Here is a 20,738-nt window from a genome sequence, read left to right on the forward strand (position 1 = left end):
TTATATCTAAGCAAAACTATTGATTTAACTATTAATAACAATTAAAAAGTAGTAAAGATTATGCTTTATATATGCCTGTAGGCCCTATATAGCCACGCATTTACAGTACTTGCGACAGCAAAAGACTCAATATCTGATACCTATAGCTCACTGCTAGGATATACAGCTACAGCGCTCTATAACACTAAGTTACAAAATTATAAAAAATAACCTTCTATATTTAAAATAGTTTATTTACTATATACTAACTTCTAATCTTATAGTAAAGCTTGCACTTCACTTCTACTATATACCTCCAATGGCTTTATAGAGCCTCGCACACTATAACGGGCAAATGAACTAAAGTTCAGCTTTACAAACTAAAATTTAACTATATTTTACGAAAAATATACTTATAGCTATACAAAATAGAGTAAATTTGGCTATCGGCTTATTAAGAGTATAGATTATTATAGGTCAGTTAGCTCACAAATTATACTAGGCATTTATAGAGTTTAAATAGCTTAAATTTTATATTTAAGCTATTTCAGTCTACTATAGCAGCAGATATAAAACTTTGCAGTAGCTTACTTTACTAAGTAGATACTAGATAGGTATCAAGTAAATGCTAAGAAGGTACGTAGTAAGTGCTGAGTAAATACTGAGTAGGTACTTTATAAAATACTTTTCCAGTATATAACGCTTTTGCTTAAGCTGCTACTACGGAGTATTACAGTAGTGACGCGCTGTAAAATGAGCCTCATGAAATTAATTTTAACATAATATAATCATATTTGAATAATTTAATTTATAATATAAAATCTTAATATTCATAATTATTAATGATATATTAGTTAGTAAATTTATCAAATTTTAAAATTTTATTGATATTAAAAATGCCTAAAAAATTAGTCAAAAAAAGTTGACGATTTAAATTTAATATTATTACAAAAAGTAAAATAAAAAAATATAACTTAAAATATATAAGTTTACATTTAATAATAATAAAGACTTTAAGAGAGTAATAAATATTATTAAATAAAAACTATAGAAATATTATAAAAAATAATAAGCTTTAAAGATATTAAAACTATTAAGAGATTTAAATAAAAATAAAAATATTAAGAAGTTCTAAATAAAGCGTTAGTTAAGAGTATATTTAATTGATTATTTTAATCTACTATTAATAAAATTATCACTTGAATAGTAGGATTTAAACTACTATGTCCGGCTTTGCTGTACTCTCTAAGAATTCTCCCTCGTATAACACCAAAATTAACGTAATTGACTACGTTATACCGTATTTGACAGGATGCAGCGTAGAGGTCTGGCGTCAATACACTACCTAGGCTTTCCCAATCGGGATACACCGAGCCCTCTCACCTTTGCTCACCCCCTGTCCCCAAATAGTGTACCAGGGTTATATCAAGGCCTCTTATACCCTTGAAACGATACGCACACATTCCTATTCCTAACCGCCATAGGCGACTGCCCCTCCCTCTACCCTCGTGATACAAAAAACCCCGCGCTTTCTCTCAGGTGCCATGATCCCCTTCAGATGATGTGGTGGTAAAATGCCCATCCATGATCGGAACAAACGGCAGTCTACACCGGGATATGTCGAACCGCATCACCTGGCTTCAAAACATCAGATGTTCTCTACGTCATTATCGAGATGTTGAACAAGGTCAACTGCTGTTTGTAGGGCATCATTTTTTCTTTCCTCAACGGTCGAAGCCGTCGGGACGCGATAGGATAGGGCGGGGTAATGCACAGAACTCCACATGGACACAACTCCCACTTTCCACCCGCCCATGTCGCATTGTTCATGACGGGAAGCAGGATGTTAGATGGTGGGTGGTGTGGAGTTGGTGGTAAGGTAAGTGGGAGAAGAAGTGAAATGAATGGCACGGCATGAGACCTGCAAGGCTTCGAAACGATGGTTGTGGGTTGGGTGGATGGATGGATGGATGGATGGATGATGGGTGGGTGCATTCTTGGCATCTCTTTTGCAAGAAATTCATCGACTGGTTAAGAAGAGAGGGGCTGGGAAAAGAGGATGGAAAATGAGTCGATCAAGATGATCTTGCGAGACTCCGGCATGGGATAGCAACGATCTTCGGCGCTGACGGGCATATCCAGCTGAGCTTTGGTGTCTTGAGCCGAAGATGTTCTCTTTGATTTCTCCGTTGGGTTATCGAGAGATAATATCTGTCTTGGGTCCATGACACCTCTGGACTCGATCTGCATCTCAGAAACAGACATCTTGGATGGTGGTGATGTTGGTCTCTGAAGGAGGGGCTTGCTACCTGAACCGGCAACTCCTGCACCATGCCCACCACTCGGAGGTATTTCAAGCTCAACCAGCCAGTCATAATGAACCCTATCCTGCTCGACATGGAACTCGAGACTCAGAGGCGGTGAGACCGCAGGATGCTGGCGTGAGGCAGAGCCTTTTGTTCCATAAGGAGGGACTTGGGTTTTTGAACATCAACCCCGCCGGCGGCAATCTTCGATAGTACATCGCTCCCGGAATGTCCCGCACCATCCCGCAAGATCGCACCTTTTGGCGATACACCACCGGTTGGTCGCACGAGATGCACGTTTCCGGGCCAGACTTTGACAGGCCGGCGTATCTCTAGGTCATTGGAAGGAATGTGCATTGTGGGCTATGCAACACAGAGCTGAGGAGGGGGAAAACGAACAAACCAGAAAGAAGAGGGTGTTCGACTGAGATCTTTCTCCATCCCTTTCGTACAACCCGGTTTCCTCTCCAGACAAGAGCCATTCCTAGCGTTGCTTCCATGTGTCCACACAAGCGCTGTAAAGTGTTCTGAATGTGGGGGGAGCATAGCAGATAGATAAAGCAACGCTGTCTGCTGCAGGGTTGGGTTAGCCGCGAAGCAGGATGACATGCCACTCGGCCACCCTTCCCAATCACCGACGAGAGAGCGTTGCGGTTGCTGCAGAGTATGACATAATTCCGCCCCGTCAACAAACGTGTAAGTGCTGCGCTGGCTTGATAGTTGAGGATGGAGTCGTCGTGGTAGTTGAATGCCGTATCGATCTCCAACTCGGACATGTCATAGACATGCGTGATCGAGTAACCTCAGGGCTCCACGACAATGTTTCGAATGTCGTTCTCTTCTTTTTTTTCTCCGGCTGAAGCGGTTGTAAAAGGCATCCCGTCTTGATCCAAGCAATGGGATGCTGGAAGGATGGCATCACAGCGGTATGCCAAGGCCCTTGTGTTTAAAGAGGGAGGTCGTTGGGAGTGTGTGGGCGTGCCGGGGCCCCGTGAGGTGAATGGCGACTGACGTTGAACCCTGGATGTTAGGGTTCATGGGTTGACCTTGTCGACAGGGCTTGGCTCTGGGCACATCGGGCAATCCGCATTGCCCTCCGGATGTTGTGAGCGGGAGAAGCTTTTGCTCGAGGTCAGCGACACGTAAGTATACAACCCTATACTTGAGATATCATCTTGGGCTACATAGCATCCTAGAATTCCAAGACCGCACAGATGTGGCGGGTTGAGATAAGTGCGCACGGAAGATCTGACGACATGTTTAGGCTGGCCTGTAATCTGGGTGCTATAGCCAGTCGGGGCAACGCATAAGGACCTAATTACCGGGGCCCGGAGCTTTTTAGCGACCATCGTTCGAGTGCAAGTAAACAAAGCGCCAGGGCTGGGGAAACAGCATTGATGCTTGTGATGCTTGTGGATGTCGAGGACAGCATCCCCCCCCCCAAAAAAAAAGATTTCTAGAAGATGTTTGAGCATCAGCATGTGTCGGCTACACGGAAGTTCGGGTGATCAGAATGGGATCATGATGGGAAAGATCACCAGGCCACAAAAAGTCATGGTCCAAGTTCCTTTGGGCGGTTGATTTGTTGATCTGCCGTGCAGCCAAGCCTTTGCTCAGCTCCAAAATCAGCTCCGTACAGTGCTGGGTACTGTGATCAATGTCTGACGAGAAGTTCCGTCCGCTCATCGGCGCCGTTCCGGATATCAATATCAGACTCCAACCGATATGATATCGCCGCTGATGAACGCGAATGCTCACCTCTCACCCACCACAAACGACCTTACACTATGCCACCACAGCACAACATAGTACACCGCTTCACAGAGGCAGCCTTTTTTTCGTATCGACGTGAGCGCCGCAGCTGCGCTTCAAGCCGGGCGCTGAAGTGGCTGCATCATCCAGAGGTTGTGAGTGCTCACCAGCCTTGAGACATGCATCATCCTGCCGAAGCGCTGCAACCCCGCATATGGTCATGATGCCGGCCATTGGCTCGAGAATCCAGTGATGCAGCCAGCACTTGGCTGGGTTCAGATGACGGCAGGGAGAGGTCCAGCTGCACTTTGATGAAATTCCATTGCTGCATGTCTTGAACTAACCATAGATTATGGGACAGCATAGCATAATTCTTCTCAATATCATATCGTCGGACAGATAATAAGGAGCAGCAGGGGGCCTTCTAGTGTAGATAGATAGGTAGGTTGGACTTGGACGCCCCGAGTGTGGTAGGTAGCAGTGGTAGTGGTCTGGTAGGTGCCCGCGGTCGTCATGGAAACAGTCAAAGCGAAATGACGGTGAGTGGTGTGTAAGAGTGTGAGAGTGTGAGAGTGAGAGTGTGTACATCAGAGAGGCACAGTGATCGGATAGACGGGCTGCGAAACACTCGACCCGCAAGAGATGGTGATTGATCTCCAGAGTCTCTGGTGGATTCGACCCGACCGACAACTCGGCCGGTGATCAAGACAGACCCAAGACCCCCAAGACCCAGGACGGGACTCAGGACCCTGATGTCGGATGGAGAAAAACCAAAAAACGGTTTGCTGGGGTGACCACGACCACAGTGCGAAGCTGGTGAGAAGAGAGAGAAGAACCAAGGCTTGGAAGCACCTCAGCAGGCAGACCCTAGGAGTGGAGGGCAGTCCTGGACAGGCATGTCACCGATACCACTAGGCGCCACCATCTCTGCAGTAGCGCTGCTTTTTCAGTGCCGCCAATCTGGAGTGCCCCCGTGCAAGGTGCAGCTCGTGGTTGGATTGGTATTTTAATTTCGCTATCTGCCCCCCTCACCACCAAGAGGACCCCTTCTTTTCCCTCTCTCTCTTTTTTCCTGCAGGTGGTAGCGCCGGGATATCTGGATAGGAAGAAGCAGCAGAAAGACGTCGTCACCGTTGTTGCTGTTGTTGTTGTTGTCGGTCGAAAACTCTTCACCTCACCTCACCTCAGCCCAACCCCTCACCCTAATACCTATCTCGCCATACATAATACAGAAGGGCTCCACTCAGCTTCACCTCGCACACCAGACCGAACCACACCACATCTACCCAACTCAACCCTTCCCCGCACCCGCGTTCGACTTCACTCTGTCGCTTGCTTGGGCACCCGTTCCGCCAGCCGCCTTTTTCGACGGAAATCCGAGAGCCCCCCCGGATTGGGTCCGAACAGTCTGGTCTCCCGCCGGCCACCACTATTCCCGGTAAGTTGAATATTTCACATTTGTGTTTTCCTTGGCCGTGTTTTGCGTCCAGCCTGCCAGCGAACTATCGAGCGACCGCGTCCTGCACACTCCTCCGCCCCGGCTATCGCCCAGAGAGACCGACACACCTCCCTCCGCCCCTCGAATTTTGGATCGATATCCGGTGACTGGTTTCTCAGCTCCTCCGCCCCCTCCTGCTTGCTTGCGCGTGATCTGTGGTTCATTCCTCGCCATATCGCCGTGCCCGGGAACGGGTACGTGCTGAGCCGCCCTCTTTGGTACCGCCCAACACCGAACCACCCTTATCAGCATTCGCAGTCCTCGAAACACACAACAACCACCAATGTCTGTTTGCCTGCTGCCTCGCGATATCAAATACAAAAATCAAGATTTATTTGTCTTGTCAACACCGGCAATGCACCAACATTCGCCTTGAAACGGGTCTTTGGTTTTGAAACCCCATCGGCCATATATCGACCAGAGCATGACCACAAAGCGGGTTGGGGTCCCGGAGTCCTGTCCCAGCGAACCACCCTACCTTATATTACGCGCCGCACAGCCGCTGCCCTCCCCGCAACCGACCGATTAGACAATACCTAGTTTTTGACCACTTGTCAGCCAGCTTGAACGACCGCTGTGCTACGCCCAACTTGTCTTTAAACACCGACGGCTTCTCTCCCGGATTGCGATCTCGAAACTGTCTCTGGACCGTCCCGTGTACCTCGATAGAACCGCCTTATTATTGTTCGCTGACAGGCTGGCCGACCTCGTTGCCTTTCCACACTTTGCCCAACGTTCCGCTGGGGGAAAACACAGACTCACTTCCTCACCGAACACACAGCACATCTGTGCGAGGTGACGAATCGACCGACTAACATATGACACTTCGGCAGGCTGCTGTTCCACCCTTGCCACATCAGAAATTCCACCCAGCTTCGCCAGGGTTTAAAATAATTGCATCGCAGGCAGACATCCGATAGGCGTTTTTGGACGATATCCTCCTCGCCCCGCTCCAGACGTGCAGTCATCCGCTCCTTTTGATCGTCACCATCATAACCCCATGCATTCTTACTAGCCGACACCATGGACTCGGAAGACGGGGAGTTTTTTGTCAAGGTATGTTTGGTGTCTTTGCTGCTGCTGCCGCCATCAACCAAGCTAACTGTCTTGTCTGAACAGCAACTCGCAACGTTTGTGCGAACACACGAGAAGGCACTCGCGAATGCGCTTCAGTTTCGGCGGCAGACACCTCGCCATGGATCCTCACAAAGTGTCTCGTCGGTCTCCCCTGTGAACGCACCAACGTCCCCATCAATACCGGAACGGCCTGCTACGTCAGCCTCAACCTCAAGCACACTGGCAGCCGCCTTTTCTCTGGGCTCGCTGAACCTCACCTCGCACAGCGTAAAGTCAGCAAAACTCGCCCTCACCCCACATCACCTCTTTTATTTGCTCTCCCGATTCGAAGAGCTTAGCATACCTGTCGGGCCCATGAAAATTCGCTTGGAGAATCTGCATGATACAACGGCTTCGGGAAACTATGTCTCCTTCCTCGGGCAATCTCAGCGTTCCAAGAGTCGCGGCTCCGATGTCGGCTCCATTCACTCGGTTTCCAGTCTTCGGAGCGTTATGTCAGGCATGTCCGCTCTTTGGGCCAGCTTCGGAATCGGATCGGGTATTTCCGCCGCTCGAACAGAAAGGCAAAAGGCGGCGATCCAAAATGACTTGAAATACCTCTACTCCGCCTTTACCAAGATTCCCTGCCTGAGACTCGCTCCAGATTGGCGCGCTCGTCTCATCAGGGGCTACGAGGAGTTTCCCTTTGACTCAGCAGTGCCTCTGTACGTCTTCAAAAACGTCCAGGCACTGGAGGTGAGCGATATCGATTTTAGGCAATTCTTTGGTTGGGATAAGCTCTCGGAACAGCTTCGTTCGCTCACGCTCAAGCGTGCCAGCATTGAGGACCCAGCAGATATCCTGATCGATATTGTCTTGGACGACATGGACAAGCGCAGGCGCCGCACATCCAAGAGCCAAGCATCACCCACCACACAGTCAACCTGGCCAGGAGCTGTGAACAGCCCTCGGAGAAGTCCGACGGTGTCGCACATGGACTTGCCAAAGTCCACCTCTGCCCCTGGTTCCCCTGATGCCCGGAAATCGGCAAACGATCTTCCTGTCGGCTCTCTAAGTAGTGAACTTGGGACAGACCAAGAGGGCCGGACTCCCACCGACAGCAGGAGGCCTTCGATCGTCAGGATTGACAGTGATGAGCTCAAGTCACCAGCAAGGGATACTCGGCCACGGAGTCACTCTCCCCGACGGCCTCATAGTTCCAGAAACGGCTCTTCCAACGTGCGCGGATCTTCTTACAAGATCCGGCGATCTGGTTCTGGAAGCTCTCAGTCAAGTCTCTCGGACTCGTGGCACAACGGCCGTGGAAGCGCTTCCAACCTCCTTTCCATGGGCATCCTCCCAGCCTCCAAGTGGCGCTTCCTCAAGCACTTGAGCCTGACGGATAATTCTTTGACCAACATTCCCGCCGCCAGTTTGGCACCACTGGCCAACAGCCTGCACTCCCTCGACCTGTCGTCTAACCTCTTTACCCAGATCCCCGACAGTGTCGCCACGCTAACCTCGCTGCGTGCCCTGAACCTTGCCCACTGCATGATCGACTCGCTGCATTCACTCACCCGCAACCCTCTCCCAGCCATCACTGCCCTCAACCTCCGAGCCAACCGCTTGCAGTCTCTTGCCGGAATTGAAAAGCTCTTTCCCCTGGAAAGGTTAGACTTGCGGGACAACCGTCTGACGGACCCATCAGAACTGGCTCGCTTGACGGGAATTCCCGAGATCCGAGAGATCTATGTGGATGGCAACCCCTTTACACGCACTCATCGCGACTACCGCATCACCATCTTCAACCTCTTCCGTCAAACACCCGGATATACTGAGGACATCACCATCGATGGAAGCGGGCCTAGTTACTCGGAGAAGCGGTATTTGGTAGAGAGGGCGGCGTTGCCTCCTGCTGTTCCCGTGGTCAAGCCGCCACCCGAGGAGATTCCTGCCGTGGATGTGAGCAAGCCGGCCATCATTTATGATGCCCCCATCAAGGAGCCCGCTGTCCTTCGTAAAGAGCGTCCTCAGCCCAAGACTGTTTCGAGCGAGGTTAACACCAGCTCTACCCGACGCCGGAGAGCACCCAAGCGGCGGATTGTCGATCTGGCAACCAATGATACCCCTATACCCCATGCCCAGCCAATCGACAATCAGACCCGCGTGCCAAGTATCAAGACCACGGCAGTGCTCGAGCCAGAGTCCAATTACCGGACCTCACAACCACCAGACACACAACGGCCAACGGCGAACGTCCTTGGGGAAACCGTTGCAGTTCCTCAAGGCCTTGCGCCAGAGGTCCCCAGAATCGACACCAGCGTCATTCCGCAACTTCCACCTGTCTATGATACGGGCGAGAACAACACGGAGTGGGACGTTGGTGGGGAGATCTATCGAAGAAAAATCGAGGCCCTCCGCGACAAGGTCGGGAGTGGTTATCTCAGCGTGCTCAGTGAGGAAGGCGGCTACCCCACCAGCCTTCCACCAGACTATCACGAGCCGGCAGACTTTGGCGCTGCCTCACCCCACTCAATCACACCTCGAGCTGCCGGCGTGCAAGCGATCCACAGCGGTCGCACGCTAGGCTGAAGAAGAAGATTATTGCCGAAAATTCTTATCATTTTCATCATTCTGTGATACCCCGCCAGTTTATAATGGCACAAACAGAGAGGAGGGAATTGGAGATGGAATGGGCATTATATGGGAGGGAAGGAAAGGGGGGGGAATGAACATGTGTTCATGTCTTGATGATGGATTATGTTGCTATGTGCTGTTGGATTTTGCTCGTTTTTTTTTCAGAGACGAACGATGACTGGAGTGATTGAACGACGATGAGCAAGCAACAGCAACGACAGTGGACTGGGAAAAGCTTACTCGACCATCTTTCATCCCCACCTTTTCTCTTCCTGCCACCTCTTGAAAAAGAGGCTGGCTTGGTTTTTTATATTCGTTGTTCATACAAAGCTTTTTGTGTTTAACATTTGTCAGGAGCATAGCGTTGGGAGTTTGCGGGCTTGGCTTTGTTTTTCTTCTCATCAATGCGGGGGCGGGCATCATTCAGCATCTTCTCATCATCATTCATCATTGGAGGAAAGACGGAGAGAGAATGCATTGTGGGACAGGAGGTGTCAGTAGAGGGGGAAGAGGAGTGGGTGGTTATATACACATGTGTTCCAGCGGGTCAAGAAAGTTTTCTTCATTTCTTCTCATGTTTTGCTTTTTTCTGTTTGTTGATGATGTTCAATCTTTGTTGTTGGTGATGACTTGTTCGTTGCCAGGCGGGATTTGAATGTCTTTAATATACCCCTCTTTCTTTCTTGGCCCTTTGGAACATATGTTATATACACATCTTTCTTCTTTTCTTTTTCAGAGGGATAGATGTTGGTTTGGTGGCGTTGTTTGTGTTGTGGGTTTCTTGTACAAAAGGTTGGTGTTATAATTGGGAGATGAAAGAGAGAGAGAAGAGGGAGAGAGAGAGAGTACAGAAGGATGAGATGAAATATGAATATCGCTGGGATGAAACGGGAGGTTGGGGTGGTGGACTGGGACAGCGTGGTTGTTTCTGTTTATGTTCACCCTTCAGCTCCTTCTTTTCTGGCTGGTGTTTTTCTGATGATATTCTGGACCCTTTATGCCTTTGGTCTTCGTGGTTGTCGTTGCGTGCGATTTCTTGTCTCGTTGCTGCACTTGCTAGAGTGGCATTTTTTGCAGGAGTGGAGGTGGTAAAAGTTGCATTCTGAGTTACTGAGTTGTTTGATCAAAGCATATTTATGGAGTGGTCAGGGAAAAGATGGTGTTTTTGTGTTGGTTTTCTTGATTTTGAGGTCTAGAAGGAGGTTTTCAAGATGAGCAGAGAAAGTCAGTCCAGTTATCGGCAGCTAAGAGAGTGAGTGTTGTGGGAAGCAAGGAGAGCAGCCCTGGTGGTTAGGCTCTAGTTTTGCAACAAAGAAGGCAGAAAGAATAGGGGTTGGTAGATTTGAATTTGAATTGAGAACTTTTCGAATTAGTACTGATTTACTTGCAAACTGTCGGTTGATTGTGTACTTCGATTCCGGATTTCTCAGCATCGATATGTCTTGCCATATTACAGCGCTGATCAAATGGTCATAGCCTCGTTCAACTATCTCCTGGTATCCGATTCACCCACCTCGAGTATATCCCTTCTGTAGACACAAAGCAAGGTACATGTTGATAGTCACGTTAAACCACGCGTGTAATACACAAGCTCTTTCGCAGCTAGCTTGGTGGAGATTATCTACCTACCTTGGACATACCTGATGGCTAGAACAGCGCATCCGTCACCAATGCCCGAAACATTGCCAACATGGGTACCAAAACCACATGCCTCACACACGGAAAACACAAGCCATGTACCACTCTGTCTCGAAGAATAACATGGTCCAAATCAGCATCCGGATAAGTGTCTTTCCTGGCTTCGATTCCTTGTCTCGCAGTCCTCTCTTCTGTTGTATTTGGCCATGTATTGCTATCGATGAACTGGAATCAAACTCACGCTGAATGAGGGCATGGTTGGCATGACACACGCTATCTGAGTTATACGGGTGAGATCGCGCTAGGAGCGCCCATCTCGTGCTCGATTCTGAGCACTTTTAATTGTTGAACTGATCCTGCGTTTTTTGTGGTGCGAGGCGGCTCCTAGCAATGTTTTTTAAAAAGAAAATATAACCAAAAAAAAATATAACAAAAAGAAATATAACCAAAAAAATATGACCAAAAAATATAGCAAAAAAGAATATAAGAAAAAAAAGATACCAAAAAAAAAAGAGACCACTTTAGCCCGGTTCAGTCATCAAACTGGAATCGAATGCCATGGCATAAAAAGAGACCAAGGCTGTTTACTGTCGACGGGAGTCACATGGGTCGAATGTTCTTGTCTCGGGAGGGAAGTAGAGGGGTTGCTGCCTGGATAGGGGTGGTGGTGGTGGGGATTGGGTCTGTTGTTGAAGCTGGAGCGAGGGGCGGAGGGGGAAGGGGTGGTCAGGAAGGGGTAGCTAAGTCCAGTTGGAGGAAGGAGTAATGAGTAGCCCCATAACTGGCATCAGATAGCTTTGGGGTTACAGTCATCGATGTCAACACCATACTAATACTCGATCTCGTAAATTTCTCTTCTTCACGTGGGAGGATGGATTTCTTTTTTTTTTTTTTTTTTTTGGGGGTTAAGTTGATGGGAGGTACAATGCCGAGATGCGCTTCTTCTTTGTAATGATGTTTATGGAATTTTTCATGTTGAACTGCACGGCAAAGCTGAGGCTTCTCGAGGAAGCTCTGCGATGTATCGTTCAAACCAAGAGGAGGTAGCTGGTCTCAGGACTCTAAAAGTGGCCTTCTCTCTTGAAACCTACGTAAGGTGCGTGGTCTTTGACTGCTATGGGAAGGGTGTTTTGTATGGCTTTTCCATTGGCCAATCTTTTACGGAACTGTCAAAATGTCCTTGGGAACAAGGGAACTTTCCATACTGACTACCGGTCTGTGAAAATACGTTTGAGTAGGTCTTGGCCATTGCTGCAGCCCTAGGATGCTGTGTGACGTTCCAATATTGACAGGCTGCTGATAACAAGCGAGCGTGGTTTGTGGCTATGGATGGCAGCCTGTGGGCAACGCAATCTTCAAAACCTATGATGCCGCCGAAGGGTGACTTTGTGCAGACCTACTGTTTTTCACTTTACTCAATTGTCTGATCAATTAGTCCATTCGGGACAAGTCAATCTGATGATTGCTGTCATGATTGATTCAACGAACCTAGAGCACCTCGTCGGCACAAATCCCTATGGGCAGAGGGCGAAAAGTTTTTTATTGATGTAGATTGAAGTGCCATCGGGTTTCCAGAGGGAGGTTGGGCACCGTCCAAAGAACAAGCGGTTGGCAATGTTTGGAGATGACCACAGTCGGTGAAAATTGCAGAGGAAGAAACAACAAAATGCGGAGGCCGGAGATCAAAAGTGGGATGATGGATCTCAAGTTGACCCAAGAGCTTGGGGCCAATGATGGCAAATGAAAACAACCCCTCCCGGATGGCAGTTATGCAAGTTCGATCTCAACTGGAGTCCCAGAGCAGAGGAAACCAAGCCATTGGCCTGTCGCAAAGGTGCTCTGCTCAAGATGCAGAGTGGAGCGGACCACGTCATTGGGAACTCCAAAATAGAAACTGCTTTGCAGCTTTCAGCCCTACAAGGCGAGTCTGCATCAGGGGAACCAACATGGATTCAGGGGGCTGACAGGGAGAGGGAGGGGCCGATGGGGGTCACCTGACAGTTTTGCAGAGCAATTGGAATATATATAGAGTCAATTGACCCTTTCCGATCCCATTTGATCTTGTTTTGCGCGTTGGACTGCTCTTTCAAACCCTTCTGCACGAGGGAAGCATTGTGTCGCGAACCGAACAAGCGGGGCTCCAGTTGTGGTGATATTCACTGGCCTAGCGTCCCCACGCAGTTCTAGAACCTCATGCGCTTCCCTGGTCTTGCTCTTACAAAAAGACGTGAATAAGACGTGTATTTCATTTGTGCATAGTTCCTCTACCTCGTAGTGACTGCGCGCCACCTTTGCGATTACGAGTTTGACACCAAAGCTAGAATCTAAGTTGGATATCTTCAAAAGCACGTGCATCTGAGTGTTCCACACCCTGGTCACGCACGGGCCTCATCTGTCAAAAGCCCCTCTTACCTAATCATTGTGTGGAACTACACCACGCGTTTTGACGACATGCCCTGAATGTTTGTCGAGTTTCGTTGACACTTTGCATCACCCACCATCGAAATAAGCTCACCAACTGCCAGCAGGCACACCGCCGCGTTGACAAAGAACACGGTTTTCACACATGACCAATGCGAGCCAATAAACCCCGCCCTGTTCGAGCGACCCCGCATCGAGCAACAACTACGCGCTGATCCCGCTGACGACATCGCCGAGCAGCCTCTACCTCACTTTCTATCCCGAAAACCACCTTGCTCACCTTTTGCCATGGCGTCAGGGCCAACAACGCCAAGACGTCAGTCCAGGGGCCGTCCCAGAGGGCGGCCCAAGGGCACCGGCTCAACCAGCGCGTCTCGCGTCAGGAAGTTTCCAGAAGACCTCCCGGCAACAGAACCCCCCTTGAAGAAGCGTAAATATGTCCCCGGAGGCCCGGGAGGTGGTGGGAGATATCTAGACGACGATGGTGGCGAAGTCCCACCCGAAAATCTAGGGCCAGCAACTACCGTGTCCAGACAGCGAGCCTCAGCCCGGACCGATGCGCAGCCCTCCCCTACCGTTTATCCGCGCAGAGAACGAAGCACGAGGATACGAACGGCCGTGAACCGAGACGAACTCGACGATATGCAATACAGTTCAGCAACAGCCCTGGCGGCCGCTGTCGTCCAGAGCGAGGGGTACAAGCCCAGAGAGGAGCGAGGATGGGAGGAGTTCCACCCAAATCTTGACATCGAGGCCACATTTGCAGTGCTTCCTGCCGACGAAGTAGACGGCATAGTTACAAAACCAGCACCCCCAACGCCTGTTGCGCTAGATACTGCCAGCCTCCTGAATGGCGCAAGTACCCCTACTAAGGACGGCGCGTTCGTCTTCACAGGTGCAAACGGCACGCCTAATGGCCAGGGAAAGCCATCATTTTCCGGCCTAGCAGATACCCCGAGTAGGCGTCGACTTGCCAGGCCAACAAGAGATTCGGTCTCCTTGTATGCCACCCGACCACTGGATCTTGGGTTAACCCCCCAGGTCCCCAAAGTACTGCCTATTCACAGCCAGAACGCGAAAGAGCGGCTGGATCTGAAGATGCCATCATACCGAAAAATCGACCGTATCGCCCTTTATGAGAGCAAAACGTTTGGCCAGGCGAGATATGTCGACAAGTCGATGATGAATGTGGGCTATCAGGAGAGCGACAACTTCATCCGGCCTGATCGCAAGCTCATCAAGGCGATAGATGCCAACACTGAGGAGGACCTGGAACAGGTCGCTGTTGTCTCGGCGGCAGGCGATCCAGTCCAGCACACGGCCGGCGTGGTTGGGCGTGTGGAGTACGATATGGACGAGCAAGATGATATGTGGCTCGAGGATCTGAACAGTCGGCGAAAGGCGACCGAACTGGATCCAATAACTCGTGAGATCTTTGAGATCACAATAACCAAAATTGAAAAGGAGTGGCATGCGCTCGAGAAGAGGATACCGAAGCCCAACCCGAAGCCGCCACAGACTCACAGACCGAGATCCAGCTCTGCGGCTGCAGTTAATGGCGAGCCGCAAGCTGGAGAAGAGCAGGACAGCAAATGTGCCATCTGCGACGACGGTGACTGCGAGAACACCAACGCGATCGTGTTTTGCGACGGTTGCGATTTGGCGGTTCACCAAGAATGCTATGGTGTGCCGTTTATTCCCGAGGGGCAATGGTTGTGCAGGAAGTGCCAGTTGATTGGTCGTGGTATTCCGGTAGGTCTTTTCGCCGAGTTTTGTCGGGTAGGTGTCGAATGATGATACTGACTTTGATTTCTTTTAGACATGCATTTTCTGCCCCAATACCGACGGGGCTTTCAAGCAGACCAACTCGTCCAAATGGGCACATCTGCTATGCGCCATGTGGATCCCCGAGGTGTCTTTGGGGAACCACACCTTCATGGAGCCGGTGATGGAGGTCGAAAAAGTGCCCAAGACGCGGTGGAAGTTGACGTGCTATATCTGCAGTCAGCGCATGGGAGCCTGCATCCAGTGTTCTAACAAAAACTGTTACCAGGCCTTCCATGTCACCTGCGCCCGGCGCTGCCGGTTGTTTCTCAAGATGAAGAACAGCCAGGGCGCTCTCGCTGTGCTGGACAGCATGCCGCTCAAGGCGTATTGCGACAAGCACTGTCCCCAGGACTATGCAAAGGAGAATGCGGTCGCTGAAGCGACAAAAGATGCGAAGCGCTTCTACAAGCGGACCATGAAGGGGCGCATTTGGGCCAATAGTCAAGCGTCGGCCCTTCAATTAGCCGCTACCCACCGCCATGCCATAACTGAGCACCCCCCTGACGAGTCCCAGTTGACAGGCGCCAAAATGAATACTGTTCTCGGAGATAAGAAAAAGGGACAGCCGGCCAAGAATATCTGGAAGTTGCCGTCGGGTGCACCCATTATCCCCCAAGCTGTGTTTGACACGGTGGAGAGCTCACTCTCTCGCTTCCCAATACGGAAGCGCAAAGACTATGTCGCCGAAACATGTCGCTACTGGACCCTCAAGCGCGAGGCCAGGCGTGGAGCCGCCTTACTCAAACGGCTGCAGCTTCAAATGGAGACGTTCTCGTCGATGGAGTTGACACGGCGCAACTTTGCCGCCATGGGTCCGTCTGGGAAGACAAGACTGGCCAGAAGGATCGAGTTTTGCGGCAGCCTCGTCAAAGATCTGGAACAGCTCAAGGAGTTGTCTGATGCAATTGTCCAGCGGGAAGCCTCAAAGCTGGAAGCGGCCGAGTTGGAGCAGGACTTTGTCGACAGTTGCTATTTCCCGGTCTACAAGAAGCTCCAACCGGTGCTTGACAAGGCTTTCCTGTAAGTTATGCGTGCCGCCTTATTGTTGACCACCTACTGACACATCATAGACTTGACAAGAACATCTTCAAGCCGGGCTTTAGAGAGTTGCAAGACAAACTGGACCAGCGGTTTTACACCACCACACTACATTTTGCCACCGATTTGTGCCAAGCCATCAACGCAGGCATCAACGATCCGCCAGCCGTGCCGGCAACCGAAGAATCTCGCGGCATCGGCATTGATGCGTCTCCAGTCAAGAACGGCGGCAATGCAGATGTCAAAGACCGGAGAAGGATAGGAAAGCGAATGCTCAAGTCACTCCAGCCACTTCTCGAATCCGCCTTGCAGGCAGAGGCGGAAATATGCAAGAAGCCTCTCGAGGGTCTGCAGGCGGAACTCGAGGCCATAATCGAGGCTAGCACTGAGCTGAGACAGCCCGGTCCGGCAGCTACCATCATGGTGTCAGGAGACGGCAGCCTGGCCCCTGGTATTTCACAAGATGTCGACATGGCGGACGCACCTGTGGAAGGCCAAATTATCGTCGCTGATCAGTTAGACGAAGATGTCGATGCCGACGGGGATCCAGACGATCCCATGGAAGGCACCGAGCACATTGGCGATGGAAGCATAGAGGTCAAATCGGACGAGCACGATGCCGAAACAAACGGTGCCTTGTCCTCCGCCCATTCCGTCACAGCAGAAGAAAACAACGACACTCAACGGACTGACATCCCGCAGATACTTACCAACGGCATCCCCAAGGAATCAAACTCACCACCCTCCCTTGCCGGCTACAATCCTGCCTCCAACCCGCAACCACAAAATCACTCTGGTCCACTGAGTCCACCGCAGTCAAACGGCTCCTTCGGCATCAACCAACAACAAGGACACCATAATGTCCTTTCTGATGGTGGTATTCCGTGGTACCTTGAAGAGTTTGAGTTGAAGGGGACGTCAGCGGTGGAGAAGCAGTGGGCCGGGAGGGAAGCGGTGCGAAGTCTGAGTGAAGAGTTGACGGATATGGACGAGGAGGCGTTGAGAGACTTGGAGTTTGATGTGGATGATGAGAATACTATTACCGCTAGTCCGGTTGATGTTGGCAAGGGGAGTGGGGGTTTGAAGGTGGAGGCGGGAACGCCGAGCGGGAGGAGGAAGAGGGCGGATGTGAGTAAGTTTAGGAAGGGGGTTAGGAGCTCTGCTAGGAGGAAGTAAGTGATGGGGGTGTATGATACTGATGGGTGAAGGAGGGGGCTTTCTTCTTGGCTTGGGACTTGTGACCAGCGGCTCTCTTTTCTTTCTCTTTTTTTTTCCTTTCTTTTGTTTTTTTGGTTTTTTTTTACTTGTGCGTTTTTGATCGATTCCCCGGTTAGTTTTTTTCTTTTCTTTTATCACTTTCTTCTTTCTAGTTTGGTCTTGTCTCTTTCAAGAATTACATTTCTAGTTGCTATAACCGTTAGGTTTTTTTTTTCTTTCTTTTATTTCCAAACACAGAGTTTGCGATTTTGGTTTCTTGTTTTTTTTTTTTTTTATTTTTTAGGTGGGGGTATAACTTTGGGAGAGAAGCACATCAGATGGATGGTAGGGAATGGGGGGAAAGAGGGAGGAGAGGAGTTGATAATCATTTTGACTGGTTTGTTATTCGCGATGGTGTCTGGAGTTTTGAGGGGATGAAATGTGGAGAGGAGAGGAGTGGGAGGTGGGGGGTACATAGTGGGTGGTGACATTGCTCTTTGTTTTTGGGGATTATGGGAGGAGACAAGAGAGGTGTGAATATAATATTTTTGATATTTCCTGCGACTATGGGTGATGATGCTAGCTAGCTAGGTATAATCCGCCAACTTGATATGTCTGCTTCCCTGTCTGTCTGTGCTTTCTTTTTTCGCCTTGGGATATTCCAATCGTCGGGTGTGTGTTTTCAATCAGGTGGGACATTTGGGGGCAACGGCTTTTTCATGGGGCGTCAGTGTGGTGGTGGCTCAATGGTGGATGTTTTTTCTTTGATGAATGCCTCGAGATGTTCAACTCGTTTTGTTGAGGCGCTGATGGTGGTTGTCTGTTGGCACCCGTGGTGTGAATTCCTCAGTATCTTCCTCCATGCTTCCACTTTGGCGAGTCGGAACGGCGGTGATCTGGGCGAATTCGTGCCAGTAGCGGGCCTGTTGCTTGAAGAACACGGCCTCGTCGGTATCATTGCGGAAGCGGTGTTGGGTATCGAGGATTTTTGCTTTTTGTATCCGGAGGAGGTTCTTGTGCTGTTTGTTGCTCTAGGAGGCTGTCGATGGTGCGGGAGGAGACGTGGGAGGGGGCGGTGGGATGACATTTTTGTGAGCTGGGAGTTTTGGCTTTGTCTTGTTTTGATGGGGGTTGATGGAGACGGAAAAGGGTGGTGGTGATGGTGGACTTGGGCGGGTTGAGAGCTGGGGAGTTATTCGTGGGTGGGTAGTAAGGCAGGAATTGTTGGTAAAAGGATGTTGCTGGTGGTGGATATGTAGTGGGAAGGGTGAGATATGTGTCTTCCACGGGACTCTGAGAGAAAGAGTGAGAAGGGCTGTTGGTCAAGTATCGCTTTGTTCTTGGAGGTTTCGGGGATGATTAAGGCAAGGTAGGTATATCTTTGTGATGGCTCGTTCAACTATGGGTGCTGATGCGGCTATGACTGTGAGGCAAACTTCTGACTGTTCCTTCCCAGATCTTTCTCGATGTGCGCAGTGTTTGTCCGGCGGTTTCCTAGCTTCCTGGTACCTTTCACCGGTTATGAGCGATACTCTAGCTCAGCGGGCGTCCGCATCCCCAGCAGTGACCGCTAGCTCAATGATAGATGCCGCAGAGGCAAAGGCAGAGAACTTCTTGATGAACGTCTCGAGCTGCTCAACCCTTTTAGCGAGGGTGTCGATTGCTGTCTGTTGTTTAGCAGCTAGAGTGTTGCTGGTGCTGTTAACCTCGAGGTATTTCAGACGTTTCTTCAGTTCCCCGATGTCTGTTTGTTGCTCGGCTACGGTCTGGCTGGTGGTTTCGTCCTCGAGATCTTCCAGGCGTTCCTCCAGGCCCCTGATGATTTTCTGTTGCTTGGTGAGGGCAGGTTGGAGGTTGGTGTCGTGGAGGTTATCAACCTGCTGTCCTCGAGATGACCAAATCCGCTTCACCAGGGCGCCGATGGCTTTTTGTTGATCGGCCATGGTGTTTTTAGTGTAGATGCCCTCAAGATCCTCGACACGTTTCACCAGCGCGTCGATGGTAGTCTGTTGGCCGCTGTCTTCAGTCGGGGTGAAGATGCCATGAACTGCTATTCTGGAACCTATGCACCCGTGGTGCAACCGCCTCAGTCTCGTCTCGGGTGACTCGATTTCCTTGTTCCTGGTTCCCAGCTTGGCGAGCCGGGCGAAAACTTCCTTGGAGAAGTCGTGCCAGTAGTAAGCCCATGATTTGAGGAACTTGACCTCGTCTACACCATTGTATTTTCCATTCACTGTGGAGGGGAGGATTCTCGTCGTCGTAACTTTCTCTCCAATGCCACCTGAGAGTATTCTCGCCATTTGAAGGAGGATCATCCATCAGGTAACGAAGATTGGGGTTGACGATATGGTGCATGGAATCTATTCTGCTGGGAAGTTCGTATGACATCTTCGTGAAGTTGGGTGGTGTCTGAGAGTTGGATTTCTTTGATGGGGATTGATAGAGACGGGAGTGTTGCTGGCACTGGGCTTGGTAGCGTAGGGGTAGTGCTGAGTGGCAGTGGAGTTGTTAAGTGCGTGGGAAATTGGGAGGAGGAAATATTGCTGATGGAGGATTGGGATGGGACAGGTAGATAGATACACAGTGGCAATAGTGAAAGAGGTTCTTTCACGGAGATCTGAGAGAAATGGTGAAGGCAGGGTAAGGTAAATGGCCGGGGAGTCATTCCTCTTGTTTTGGAAGACTTTGAATGGGGGGAAAGCGAAAGAGTGTGGATACAATATTTGAGATGTCTCTTATGGTTGCTATGGCTATGGGTGTGACTGGATTGTGACGGGGAGTTGCTGCTGACCATTCTCTCTCTGAAGACTGTCTACCTAAAGTAACCTTCACTCCAGCTAGTCAACCCCTAGTCACAAATCCAGCCAGTCGCACGCAGCACGCTGCATATTACTTTCCTCAACCCTACGCTTTAACTCCTCGACCTGCCTCTCCAGGTCTCCGATCCCTATCTGCTGCTCAGCCACGGTATCTATGTTCTGGGTCATGTTTCAAGAAGTCGAGGGGCCATCTAGGACAATGATCCCGGATGAACCGCTCGAGCACGGTTTATTTAGTTCCTGCGCACTCTCCTCTTCCTCCACTCCCTCCACCTCTACTAGCATTATCGGTGACCCAAGATTCTCCAGTTTCTTCACCCTCTCCAATATTCCACTTCGCCAAACTTGTTGAGGAGCAGTCTGTGGATCACTTCACACTCGTTGGCGTGGAAGAACAGGGCATCCCCCTTGTGACGGGTCTTGTCGCCTTCCTTCGGGGAAACTAGGCGACGCAGGAGCGACCTGGAAGTTACGATTTATTCAGTCGCTGTGCGAGTATCATCTTCGGAGGGGTTTCTATTGGGGATGGACATTGTTGTACCTAGTGGGATGGCGCTACTTGGACTGGTC

The 20,738-nt window shown here is 50.1% G+C and overlaps 4 protein-coding genes across 4 annotated transcripts; 3 read left to right on the forward strand and 1 right to left on the reverse strand.

Moving 5' to 3' along the window:
• Window positions 1-4,260: 4,260 nt before the first annotated feature.
• Window positions 4,261-6,424, forward strand: QC763_0108700 (uncharacterized protein; the record flags this gene model as incomplete). Its single annotated transcript, XM_062906473.1, is given in 5 exon segments — window positions 4,261-4,286; window positions 4,698-4,827; window positions 4,844-5,038; window positions 5,123-5,475; window positions 6,409-6,424. 5 exon segments carry the CDS (start codon window positions 4,261-4,263, stop codon window positions 6,422-6,424), a joined length of 720 nt encoding a protein of 239 aa, XP_062761954.1.
• Window positions 6,425-6,558: 134 nt separating this feature from the next.
• Window positions 6,559-10,715, forward strand: QC763_709530 (uncharacterized protein; the record flags this gene model as incomplete). Its single annotated transcript, XM_062915946.1, has 2 exons — window positions 6,559-6,591; window positions 6,655-10,715. The coding sequence occupies 2 exons, from the start codon at window positions 6,559-6,561 to the stop codon at window positions 9,181-9,183; spliced, it is 2,562 nt and encodes an 853-aa protein (XP_062761955.1). The 3' UTR covers window positions 9,184-10,715.
• A 2,664-nt stretch (window positions 10,716-13,379) lies between these two features.
• Window positions 13,380-17,328, forward strand: QC763_709540 (uncharacterized protein; the record flags this gene model as incomplete). The annotated part of the gene is made up of 3 exons (XM_062915947.1): window positions 13,380-15,039; window positions 15,107-16,134; window positions 16,185-17,328. The coding sequence occupies exons 1-3, from the start codon at window positions 13,576-13,578 to the stop codon at window positions 17,326-17,328; spliced, it is 3,636 nt and encodes a 1,211-aa protein (XP_062761956.1). The 5' UTR covers window positions 13,380-13,575.
• Window positions 17,329-18,887: 1,559 nt separating this feature from the next.
• On the reverse strand, window positions 18,888-19,649 carry QC763_0108730 (uncharacterized protein; the record flags this gene model as incomplete). Its single annotated transcript, XM_062906474.1, has 1 exon — window positions 18,888-19,649. One exon carries the CDS (start codon window positions 19,647-19,649, stop codon window positions 18,888-18,890), a length of 762 nt encoding a protein of 253 aa, XP_062761957.1.
• Between the last annotated feature and the right edge of the window lie 1,089 nt (window positions 19,650-20,738).

The sequence above is a fragment of the Podospora pseudopauciseta genome (assembly GCF_035222475.1).
Source record: "Podospora pseudopauciseta strain CBS 411.78 chromosome 7 map unlocalized CBS411.78m_7, whole genome shotgun sequence".
NCBI classification, from domain to species: Eukaryota; Fungi; Ascomycota; class Sordariomycetes; order Sordariales; family Podosporaceae; genus Podospora; species Podospora pseudopauciseta.